The sequence below is a fragment of the Suncus etruscus genome, chromosome 1 (genome assembly GCF_024139225.1).
Source record: "Suncus etruscus isolate mSunEtr1 chromosome 1, mSunEtr1.pri.cur, whole genome shotgun sequence".
In the NCBI taxonomy this organism is placed as follows: Eukaryota; Metazoa; Chordata; class Mammalia; order Eulipotyphla; family Soricidae; genus Suncus; species Suncus etruscus.
Window position 1 is genome coordinate 182342322 of NC_064848.1, and position 12935 is coordinate 182355256.

General features: G+C 43.0%; 1 protein-coding gene and 1 non-coding gene across 5 annotated transcripts in view; one reads left to right on the forward strand and one right to left on the reverse strand.

Moving 5' to 3' along the window:
• Window positions 1-12935, reverse strand: part of LUC7L3 (LUC7 like 3 pre-mRNA splicing factor) — a 42596-nt gene that overhangs the window by 10331 nt on the left and 19330 nt on the right. For all 4 annotated transcript variants that reach the window (XR_007493898.1, XM_049771013.1, XM_049771012.1 and 1 more), the window contains exons 4-7: window positions 11372-11516; window positions 9362-9436; window positions 2908-3012; window positions 1335-1496 (exon numbers count right to left, since the gene is read on the reverse strand). Coding sequence is in view for 3 of the 4 variants with exons in the window: in XM_049771013.1 (XP_049626970.1) it covers window positions 1335-1496; window positions 2908-3012; window positions 9362-9436; window positions 11372-11516 (487 nt within the window). In the remaining variant the exon portion in view is untranslated. The remainder of the gene's footprint in view (window positions 1-1334; window positions 1497-2907; window positions 3013-9361; window positions 9437-11371; window positions 11517-12935) is intronic.
• On the forward strand, window positions 966-1072 carry LOC126028215 (U6 spliceosomal RNA). The gene has a single exon (XR_007502405.1). It is a non-coding gene; the product is annotated as a U6 spliceosomal RNA (small nuclear RNA).

The following is a 12935-nucleotide window of genomic DNA, read 5'->3' on the forward strand; positions in this document are numbered from 1 at the left end:
TACCCCGAGTCTGCCAGGAGCAATTTCTGAGCGTGGAGCCAAGAGTGGCCCCTGAGCGCTGCCGGGTGTGACCCAGAAATCCAAAAAAAAAAAAAAAAAAAAAATCAAAGATAAGCTGTTCTTGGGGCCGGAGTGATAGCATGGAGGTAAAGTGTTTGCCTTGCATGCAGAAGGTCGGTGGTTCGAATCCCAGCATCCTATATGGTCCTGAGCCTGCCAGGAGTGACTTCTGAGCATAGAGCCAGGAGTAACCCGTGAGCATGTGACCCAAAAACCAAAAGCCAAAAAAAAAAAAAAAAAAAAGATAAGCTGTTCCAGTGAATCCAATCCTTGGGATCTATCTAGCCCAAGAACAACAATTAATTCAAGTCGTTCAAATGCCGTACAATAGAGAAAAAGAGAAATGGATATAGAAATTGTGATGTGGGGCCGGAGAGATAGCATGGAGGTAAGGCGTTTGCCATTCATGCAGAAGGTCATCGGTTCGAATCCCGGTGTCCCATATGGTCCCCCATGCCTGCCAGGAGCAATTTCTGAGCATGGAGCCAGGAAAAACCTCTGAGCACCGCCGGGTGTGACCCAAAAACCACAAAAAAAAAAAAAAAAAAAAGAAATTGTGATGTGTATACATGGTAGAATATTACTCAGCCATTATATGATGTAAAGTCTTGCCTTTCTTACAACTTGAAAGAAACTAGTGTTTCATGTGCAATTACAAATCAGAGAGGAGGCCAGTGCCTGGTGCTCTCTCGTGTATAAAAGAGAACAAGGCAGAAACTGGACTGAGTACAATAAAAACAAACCCTTGATCTGGGACAACAGAAGTGAAGTACCAAGCAGAGACTGGGTGAAGACTAGAAGTGACCTAAGGCACACTGATAGGGGAACAGAAATTTTGTGCGCAAAAGCATAGGTGTCATCAACACTACTGTTTAAGCAAGTCACCCTAATAATAAAATAATTATGTGCTCACTTCTGCAGCACATAGACTAAAATTAGAACGATACAGAGAATATTAGCACAGCCCCTGCACAAAAATGACAAACAAATTCGTGAATGGTTCCATATTTAAAAATAAAATAATTATGTTTTAATTTAAAATAAAAGTCTGACTTAAGCAAACACAGGGGCTGGAGAGACAGCACAGCAGAAGGGCGTTTGCCTTGTATGTAGCCGTTCTAGGATGAACAGTGATTCGAATCCCGGCGTCCCATATGGTCCCCCATGCCTGCCAGGAGCAATTTCTGAGCACAAAGCCAGGAGTAACCCCTGAGTGCCGCCGGGTGTGACCCAAAAACAAAGAAAAGCAAACACACAATTAGAAAAATACTTACTTTTAATTCTTCTACAGTAGCTTTAATTTTAGCATAGCCCATGTGTTGTTTTCCCATTAAATGGTCATCTACACGGGACTGGGCATCTCCTACTATCAAAAAGGCTCCACACACTTCACACACCTCCATTTGCTTTTCTTGGGCAGCAAAACTTTCAATAGTCTGAAATGACAAATCAGTTACTATAAGAGTATCTTGGGGAAAGGAACAAATTAATATCCCTTATAACTTAAAATTTTAAAAAATTTGTTAATTGGCAGCGTTTAGGGTTATTCCTTGTTCCAGGATAAACCTAGAGTTCATGCATTCCAACCCTTTACGATCTTTAGAGGTGATTCATCAGTGGAGAACCAGGAGTAACCCAAGCATCACTAGATGTATTCCCCCCACCAAGAAATAAGCAAAAGGACAGCAACCAACTTTCTGTTTCATTCAATAAGAGCTCTAGCCCTATAGGACCCTATGCAACCATGACCATACCACTGTGAAAAATAACTTGAGGTCACAAAGAGTTCACTAGGTTTAGAACACATTTTGCATGCCAGAGATCAAGTCCCATCTACAGTCCTGCAAGATCCCCTAAGCATTGTCAGGCATATTCCCCCACATACCCCCAAAACAACCTATCTTTCAGACAGTTATTTACTAAGGTTCAACACTCTAAAACTGTAACTACCACATTAAAAAAGTGTACGAATCATTTGTGGAACTAAAATTACTGAATATAACCTGAATATTTCATCCCATATTAGGGAACCAACAACCAATAATTAGACACTACTGTAAATATCTGTCAAATAAGTATGTATATCATCTAAGGCTGTTTTATATGAATTTTGCACTTGTCAGAACCTTATGGCCTACAAACCTAAAATATTTATTATGTGATCCTTTAAAAATAACTTTGTAGGGCCAGAGTGACAGTACAATGGGAGGATGTTTGCCTTGCACACGCTGACCTAGGACAGACCTAGATTCAATTCCCAGTGTCCCATGTCCCATATTGTCCCGAGCCAGGAGTAACCCGAGTGTCACTGGGTGTGGCCCCCACCCAAAAAAAGATTAAGTTTGTAGAGAAAGAAAAAGAACTTGCAAAGTCTGAATAGCTCAAAGGGCTAGTGCCTATGATATGCACGCTGCAGAGCAGTAACTAGAGCATCAGTGAGTGACTCTCACCCCTCCCTTAGAAGTACTTCATGGAGTGTAAAATGCAGAAAACTTGCAACCCTGGCTTTGATTTCCAGACTGCATATAAAAAAGAGGGGACTAAAGTGATAGTACAACAGACAAAGCATTTACTTTGCACACAACAAACCCAACCCAGGTTCGATCCTTTGACCATATGCTTCATGAGCAGCACCAGAAGTAATTCCAAAGTGTCGAGCCAGGAATAACTCCTGAACATCAGAAATAGTCAGGGAAAATTTTAATAAAAAGGATAAGAAAAAGAGAAACATATCAACTCTTAATTTAGAACTAGAACATCCAAAAACTGTTTCCACCCCTCTAGGAAGGGATTTTAAATAATTTAGCCTGAATAGCCTGGATGAATAAAAACTCAATTGTTACTTACCGAGGTTGTCGATCTGAGTAATTCTCGTTCTTCTTTTAACTGCTCAACTAATTTCATCATTCCCTGGGCTTCCTCTACCTTTCCTTCAGATCCTAATTCTTCAATCTAAGGGAATTAAGAAAAACAGTTAAGACTCCTTTTTTGTTGTCATTGTTGTTTTTGTTTTTGTGTCACACCCAGCAGCGCTCAGGGGTTACTCCTGGCTCTCTGCTCAGAAATCACCTCTGGCAGGCACGGGGGACCATATGGGGGACCATATGGGATACCGGGATTCGAACCACCTTCCTAGTGCATGCAAGGCAAACGCCTTACCTCCAGGCTATCTCTCCAGCCCCAGTTAAGACTCCTTTTAAGGGGCCCAGAAATAGTACTACAGATAGAAAACTTGCCTTGCATATGGACCCCTAAGCATGCCCAAAGTGATCCCTGAGCACAGAGGGAGGGATAAATTCTGAAACTATTGTGTGGGGCCATAAATCAAACTGAGAAAAAAGGACCGTCTCTAGGGTACAGAGCAATAGCACAGTGAATAGGGTATTTACATTACACACGGCTGACATGGGTTCAATCCCTGGCATCCCAAATGTTTCCCTTAGTGAGTGTGCCGAGAGTGATTTCTGAGTGCAGAATCAGAAAACCATGAGCACTGCAGGTGTGGGCAACCCCCCCCAGAAAAAAACTTTGACAGCGTTCATAGATCAACCCAAATGTATTTACAATACAGCAAATAACTTGACATTACTACCCCTTAATTACTTTAGTGGCTATCTGGTATCACATTAGTAAAGATACTTCCTACAAACAAAATACAAGGGCATCCCAGACCAAGATCAACAACAAAGAATCCTAAATATCAGAAGCCAGATGTTTCAAAGTGTTGTTTGTATAGGTACAAAATGATCATACATGGGGCCAAAGAGATAGCACAACAGTAGGGCATTTGCCTTGCATGCGGCCAACCCAAGACAGACCATACATACGGTCCTCCGATCTTGCCAGGAGTGATTTCTGAGCAGATACAGGGATAACCCCAGAAATAGTCGAGTGTGACCCAAAAACCAATCAATTAATAAACTGCTTAGGGCCGGAGAGATAGCATGAAGGTAGGGTGTTTGCCTTGCATATAGAAGGACGGTGGTTCGAATCCTGGAATCCCATATAGTCCATCAAGCCTGCCAGGAGCCATTTCTGAGCTTAGAGCCAGGAGTAACCCCTGAGCACTGCTGGGTATGACCCAAAAACAAACAAACAAATAAATAAATAGCTTTAAAAAAAAGACAGTGCAGGAGAGATAGCATGGAGGTAAGGTGTTTTGCAGAAGGTCAGTGGTTTGAATCCCGGCATCCTATGTGGTCCCGAGCCTGCCGGGAGCGATTTCTGAGCACAGAGCCAGGAGTAACCCCTGAGCGCTGCCAGGTGTGACCCAAAAACCAAAAGAAAAAGACTTGGTGACTTTAAAAGGAGGGGAGGGGGCCTGGCGTCGGAGAGATAGCACAGCAGTAGGGTGTTTGCCTTACAAGCAGCCGACCCAGGATGGATGGTGGTTCAAATCTCAGCATCCCATATTGTCCATTGAGCCTACCAGGAGTGACTTCTGTGCGTAAAGCCAGGAGTAAACCCTGAGCGCCACCAGATGTGACCCAAAAAACGAAGGAAATAAAGGAGGGGGGGCACCAGAGAGATAGCACAGCAGTAGGGCATTTCCCTTGCACGCTGCCTATCCAGGACAGACAGTGGTTCAAATCCCGGCATCCCATATGGTCACCTGAGTCTGCCAGGAGTGATTTCTGAGCGCTGAGCTAGGAGTATCTTGACTGCCTCTGGGTGTGACCCAAAAACAAAAACAAAAACAAAAGAAAAAAGAAAAATCACACATGACAGATCAATAAAACCAACATAATAGCCTACAGTTCAAAAAGCATAGTGAATTTCCTTAGCACTGCTGATAAACTTCTCCCAAGAGAAGCTCTTTCTCCAGTCCTGCTCCTCACTTCAGTAATATCAATCTTAATTTTCAAGTCAGAATCATAAGTTTGTTGATGGCCACTTGAAAAAATGTTTCATAATCTGTTCACAACAACGTTTGGACATGTCTTAATTGCACGTATTTTTTTGGCACTCAAAATAGATTTCTGCGGGCCGGAGAGATAGCATGGAGGTAAGGCGTTTGCCTTTCATGCAGAAGGTCATCGGTTCAAATCCCGGCACCCCATATGGTCCCCTGTGCCTGCCAGGAGCAATTTCTGAGCCTGGAGCCAGAAATAACCCCTGAGCACTGCCGGGTGTGACCCAAAAACCAAAAAAAAAAAAAAAAAAAGATTTCTGCACTGGTAATTTCTTGTTCAACAGGTATATCATCCCCCTAAATTTCATTCACATGTTGTGCCATCACAAACTTATGTCTTGCCACTAATAAAGATTCTGCTAGAACAGCAGGTACAGTTTTATGAACCTGACTTTTCTTCTGTGGTGAGATCCCATTGAGGTGATAATCAAAGCCTATGTTTCAGGTAGCTGAAATCTTTGATCCTGAGGTATAAATGGTCGCACAGTTTCATCAGGCCAGATTGTTCTAGAGCATATTGTGTCTAGGTAAGCAGTGGCCACATGACACTTATTAGAATCTGAAGATTTGGTTGAAAAGTTGAATAAGCTTTAGGGAATTGGGAAGATAGCACAGACAGTAGTGTGCTTACCTATTACCTAGTACATGGCCAATTCAGCCCCCAATAGGGTGCCCCATGCATCACCAGGAGTCATTCCTGAGCACAAAGCCGGGAGTACCCCTGAGCATTGCTAGGTATAGCCCAAAAAAGAAAAAAGGTTTTAGAAATAACAATTCTTTTAACTAAAGAGCAAAATTCTGATAGAAAACCAGTCTGGGGCCCGGAGAGATAGCACAGCAGCGTTTGCCTTGCAAGCAGCCAATCCAGGACCAAAGGTGGTTGTTTCGAATCCCGGTGTCCCATATGCTCCCCCATGCCTGCCAGGAGCTATTTCTGAGCAGACAGCCAGGAGTAACCCCCTGAGCACCGCCGGGTGTGACCCAAAAACCAAAAAAAAAAAAAAGAAAAAAGAAAAAAGAAAGAAAAGAAAGAAAACCAGTCTGGCTGTTATAAACAAACATTGGCCTTTTTGGTAGAGGTGGACAAAAAATAGCTTTCCAGAGGTGGTTATTCCAGTGGCCACCTCCTCACACTCCCACAGCAAGATTACTGCCATCAAAAAAAAAATATCGCTTCTGCATTTAAATCTTTTATTTATTTTTCATTTTTGAGCCGTACCCAGTGACACTAAGGGGTTACTCCTGGCTATGCGCTCAGAAATTGCTCATGGCACGAGGGACCATATAGGACACCAGGGATCGAACCCAAGTCTGTCCTAGGTCAGCTGCATGCAAGGCAAATGCCCTACCGCTGTGTTATCGCTCCGGCCTCAGATCTTTTACTCTTTACTGAAGTCTCTTTGGGATTAAATTACCAATATAATTTTTTACAACTTAAGTGATATACCTGACACATAAACCAAAAGTTTCTGGGGGCCATGCCCAATGATGCGCAGAGCTACCCGACTCTGCTCAGGTAACCACACAAACGAAGTACCAGATCAAATCCAAGCCTCACTTGAGCTTTACCTTTGAATGATCTCTCTGACCGCTAAGCTACAAAAAAAACCCCACACTTTTTACATGTATTTTTTTGTTTCTGGGCCAATCCCAGTGACGCTCAGGAGTTACTCCTGGCTCTGTGCTCAGAAATCGTTTCTGGCTATGGAGACTATATGGGTTGCCAGAGATCAAACCAGGTCCGTCCTGGATCTGCTGTGTGCAAGGCAAACACGCCCTACCACTATGTTATCACTCTGGCCGCTATATTTTTTCATAGTATTATCTTCTTATTCTGGGACCAGAGATATACATAGTACAGCAGGCAGGATGTTAGCCTTTCATGTGACCAACTGAGGTTCAATTCAAAGCACTTCATATGGCCCTCAAAACCCAACAGGAATGATCCCTGAGCACCACCATATGTGGAAACCCCCCACCCCCAAAAGATACTATAGTCTCTCCATTCCTCTTTAATATCGTTTAAAAAGTAACATTACTGAGGCCAAAGCAATAGTTCAGCAGGTAGGGCATTTGCCTTGAAATCAGCCCAGTTACCCGTATGGTCCCCTTTGCATTGCCAGGAAAAATTCCTAAACGCAGAGCCAGTAGTAATCTCTAAGAGCATTGCTGGGTGTTGTCCAAAAACCAAAATAATTACAAAGCGCTGACATTTTGATATAAAAAGTTACCACATCCTACCACCACCAAGCTCCCTATGTCATCCTTAGTTCAACCCTTTTATTATCCCCAAACTCCCCTTCTGCTTGATAATCTGAATTTGTTATCCAACCAAACCCAGCAGTTTACAATTTCAAAGACCAAGATTGTGTTGAACAATAAAAAGACAGTATTTGACAGTATTATTCAATATGGTCTTCAAAATTCATTATCTGTTTGAGTATTTGAGCCATAGTCAGCAGTGCTCAGAGGTTAACCCTCAGCTCTATGATCAGGAATCACTCCTAAAAGGGCTTAGGGGACCATATACACAGTATAAGGGATTGAACTGGGACTGGCTGCAGTTAAGCCAAGAGCTTTAATTCCTGAACTTACTCTCTAGCTAAATCTGCAGTTTCTTTCAGGTGAAGAATTTTGTACTCATGAAACCAATAAAGGTAGAAGATGAACACATCACCGCCCAAAAAGCTTCATGTCTTTGTACTAACTCCTCTTCAAGCAATTATCTGCTTTTTGTCACTAAGGTTACTTAGGAATTTCTGGAATTTTATATAAATAGAACGATACATTTTATAACTATTTCTGGCTGGCTTCTCTCCCCAATCCAATAATTCAAAGATCCATTTATATATGCGACATGTAACCAATTCCTTTTTTCTTTAAAAAAAACTTGTTGGGGCTCGAGATATAGCACAGTGGTAGGGCGTTTGCTTTGCAAGCAACCAATCCAGGGCAGACGGTGGTTCAAATCCTGGCATCCCATATGGTCCCCCAAGCCTGCCAGGAGCAATATCTGAGCACAGAGCCAGGAATAACCCCTGAACACTGCGGGTGTGATCCAAAAAAACAAAAAACAAAAAACCTAAGACTTCATATATGTAAGAGGGAAAAGAGTGTGCTAAATGCCTCAGCCCCAAACTTTGTACTTCTACATTTTTTTTGGGGTTTTGGGTTTTCTTCACCAGTGTTCAACCTGTCACCAATGTCCCCAGTTTCCTTCCCACCGTCCCCCGCATGCCTTTGGGGCAGGTATTTTTCTTTTCTTCTTTTTCTTCTCTCCACGACTTCCCCCCTTTTTCAGACATTGCGGTTTGCAATACTGTTATTGAAAGGATATCACACGCACCCAATTCTAGTCCAGAGTGATCACTCCCAACTATCATTGTCATAATGGTCATTCTCTACCCTAACTGCATTCCCCCTACTTGCTATTTGTGGCAAACATCCTAACATAAACTCATCCTAAAACATTTTACTTTTAAAGGAATAGTTAATTTTCCCAAAGTGATCACACCCTTTTAAATTCAAGCAGCAGTGTTAATCATTGTAGTATTCTCATCTTCATGAACTTTAGATATGGAATCTGGAGACAGCTCAATTAGCTGAGCATTTCCTTTAAATGTTGGAGTCCCAGGTTTGATAGCCAGGCAAATGTCTTGCCAAGCACATCTGGGAGCAAACCCAAGCATAGGACTTATAGCAGCCCCTAACAAAGAGAGGAGTGGCCCAAAATAAAAATAATCACTAGATATGCTGAGTTTTTTTTATTTTTCAGTGATTCTACTATATATAAATACACATGCACTTAGGTACCACCTTCTGTAGTTGCAGGATTGTGATTTTAATGATGTGTAATATTTACTAGCAATACGATTTTACTATTAATGTATCTCTGTTTAGTTTCTAATATATTGTCTGCCCACCCTAAAGGTAGAAAGATATTACCTGTATTAGTCATTTGTGCACAGTTTTGATATTTTTTGCTCAATTTTGGACTATACAGCCCCTATTGCAATGTCTTATATCTGACTAAGAAAATAAAAGATGTAAAAAAAAAATGTATTCCCGGGGCTGGCGCAGTGGCGCTAGAGGTAAGGTGTCTGCCTTGCCAGTGCTAGCCTAGGACGGACCATGGTTCGTTCGATCCTCTGACGTCCCATATGGTCCCCCAAGACAGGAGCGACTCCTGAGTGCATAGCCAGGAGTAACCCCTGAGCGTCACCGGGTGTGGCCCAAAAACCAAAAAAAAGAATGTATTCCCTTAATGACAAAGGATCTTTCATGTTAGTATTTCTGTCTTCTTTGGTTAAACATACATTCCAGTTATTTTCTGGCATAAAGAAAACTCTCAAAAAAAAGAAAAAAAGAAAAAAAAAAGAAAACTCTCACCTGCTGTAGGAGTACATCAATTTTATCTGTGAGAACTTGAATTTTTTCTTCATTTTTGCCTGTTGGGCCAGCTGCCTATTGAACATAAAATATGCCAAAAGTTATACTTTTTTAAAATCAAGCTACCACCCAATATATATTTAAATAAAGTGTAACAATTAGTGACTCAAGCATATTCATTTTCACTCAATTAGACACTTTTGTCAATTTTTTATTTTGTTTTTGGGCCACAATCGGCGGTGCTCGGGTGAATCCTGGCTCTGCACTCAGACATCACTCCTGGCAGGCTCAGGGGACTATATAAGAAGCCAGGGATCGAACACAGATTTGTCCCAGGTCAGCCATGTGTAAGGTAAACACCTTACCTGTTGTGCTATTGCTCTGTCAATTATTGACACTTAAAATCAGGCAGGATGCCTTGAAAGCAGCCAACTTGGAGTAGATCCCCAGCATCCTATACAGTCCCCCAGAGCCCCACCAGGATTAATTCCTGAGTACATAGCCATGAGTTACCCATCCTAAAGTCCCCCAGAGCCCCACCAGGAGTAATTCCTGAGTACATAGCCATGAGTTACCCCTGAGAATCTCCAGGTATGATCAAAATAAAAATAACAAACTCTTGAGCCAGAGCAATAGTACAGCTGGTAGGGTGCCTGTTTGCCTTGCACACAATGGACTAAGGTTCAATCCCTGCCATTCCATATGGTCCCCCAAGCATTGCCAAGAATGATTCCTGAGCACATAGCCAAAAGTAACATAGAGCATCACAGAATGTTGCCCCAAAGCCCCACCCATGGGGGAAAAAAAAAGAGAGAAAGAGCTTATGATTGGCAAAATTGATGTTACATTTACCATAAAGGCTGAAAAAGATTTTTTGGGGGGGGCCACACCCAGCGGTGCTCAGGGGTTTCTCCTGGCTGTCTGCTCAGAAATAGCTCCTGGCAGGCACGGGGGACCATATGGGACACTGGGATTCGAACCAACCACCTTTGGTCCTGGATCGGCTGCTTGCAAGGCAAACGCCGCTGTGCTATCTCTCTGGGCCCTGAAAAAGATTCTTTAAAAATAGAAGTCCCCCGTGCATGCCAGGAGCAATTTCTGAGCACGGAGCCAGGAAAAACCCCTGAGCACTGCCGGGTGTGACCCAAAAACCACAAAAAAAAAAAAAAAAATAGAAGTAGCATGGGGCCTGAGAGATGGCATAGAGGTAGGGCATTTGCCTTGCATGCAGAAGGACGGTGGTTCGAATCCTGGCATCCCATATGGTCCCCTGAACCTGCCAGAAGCGATTTCTGAGCGTAGAGCCAGGAGTAACCCCTGAGCACTGCTGGGTGTGACCCAAAAATCAAAAAAACAAAAACAAAAAAAACAAAATAGCAAGCCAGAGAGATAGCACAGTAGTAAGGTGCTTGCCTTGCAAGCAGCCTATCCAGGACGGATGGTGGGTCAAATCCGAGCTTCCCATATAGTCCTCCGTGCCTGCCAGGAGTGATTTTTGAGTGCAGAGCCAGAAGTAACTCCTGAACGCTGCTGGGTGTGACCCAAAAAAACAAAAAAATTAAATTAATAAAAATACAAATAGCAGTAGGGTGTATGCCTTGCACATGGCCAACACAAGATGGACCCTGGTTCTATTCCTGGCATCCCATATGGTCCCCTGAGCCTGCCAGGAGTGACTTCTGTGTGCAGAGCCAGGAGTAACCCCTGAGGGATGTCAGGTGTGACCCAAAGGGAAAAAAAAAAGCTAAAAACAAAAATAAGATGGAGCCAAAGCATAAACAGGTAGGTCATTTGCCTTGCACTCATCCTACCCATGTTCCATCCCCAGCGTCTCATATGGTCAGTCCCGAAGCACGACCATGAGTATTCCTGAGTACAAGGCCAGGAGTAACTCAAAACAAAAATACAAATGAAAGAATCTGAACACAAATCCATTATTCAGTAGGTCTCTGTATCTCCAGAGAACAAGATTCCTTTACAAATATTATAAACTTCATATTTCATACTCACTCCAGAAGACTGCTGATTTTGAGATAATGCCAAACGAGCATGGCCTCGTCTAATTCTACGTTCTACTTCTGCAAGTAAACTCTGCAAGTATCGCAAAAAATCTCTCTCATATCCAACTTTCATAAAACGAGAACTCTTCTCATACCTAATATACATGGGAAATAAACAAGCATTACTTACTTTTAAGATATTTTAACCATTACCACTCACACATTCTTTTTTTTTTGGGGGGGGGGGCCACACCCATTTGATGCTCAGGGTTACTCCTGGTTAAGTGCTCAGAAATTGCCCCTGGCTTGGGGGGATCATATGGGACGCTGGGGGATCGAACCAGGTCACGATCTTTCCTTGGCTAGCGCTTGCAAGGCAGACACCTTACCTCTAGCGCCACCTCGCAGGCCCCTACCACTCACACATTCTTAAGTCTTATGAAAGGGGCCAATAAGACAGATGACAGCGTGTTTAAGGAATATGAATTTTATATCCAACCAAAAAAAAGGGGGGGGGCAGAGGGAGATAATAAATTCAGTGTAATCTGCCCAGAGAGATCCCTGAGCTCAAAGGCAGGAGAAAACCAGGAGAACCATGCGGTATGGCCCTAAAGCAAAACTCAGGGGCTTGAACACCAACTTTATCTCTGTGCTTGATTTCTAAAAATGGACATAGGACCTAAGACCATCTATAGAACAAGAATTGCCAAAAAGCAAATTGTGGACAGGCAGAGTCAGAAGAGTGGGCAAGGTGCTCACTTGAACAGAGCAAAGCCGTATCTGATCCCTGATATCCCATAGGGTCCCCAAAGCTAGCCATGAGTGACTCCTTAGAGTAGAGACAGGTACCACTGAACAAAAACCATGGACTGGGAAGAGCAGGGGCCAGAGCAACAATACAGTAGGTAGGTCTCTTGACTTCCATGTTGCAGACCCAAATTCAACCTCCAGTAGCCCATATGGTTCCCCAAATAACACCAGGAATAATTCCTGAATGCAGAACCAGTAGTAACCCCTGAACATCTCTAGATATGGGCCCCCAAAAAATAAATAAAAGTAACTGTGGAACTCTGAGTAAGTGGTAAAGAGCATGCCTAGCATGTTCCAAGCCTGAGCTGGCACAAGCCCTGTTTAAAAAGAAAAAAGGCATGAGCCAGAGCAATAGTATAGCAGGTAGGATGCTCGCACTACATGTACTAGACCCACATTTGATTCCTGATATGGTTCTCCAAATAAGCCAAGCGTGATCCCTGACCCCAGAGCCAGGAATAAGCCCTGAGCACAGCTGAATGTAGCCACAAATCAAAAAAAGTTTGGAGGGTGGAGATAAAGATATAGTACAGGTATTGAGGTACCACCTGCCTTGCAACCATTGTTTTGATCTATCACTGTATAAGGTACCCCAAGAACTGCTAGAGTGATCCCTGGGCACAAATCCAAGTGTAAATAAGCATAGTCGGGTGTGGCCCAAGAACCAAAATATACAAAATAATTCTTTTTTTTTTTTTTTGGTTTTTGGGTCTCACCCGGCAGTGCTCAGGGGTTACTCCTGGCTTCATGCTCAGAAATTGCTC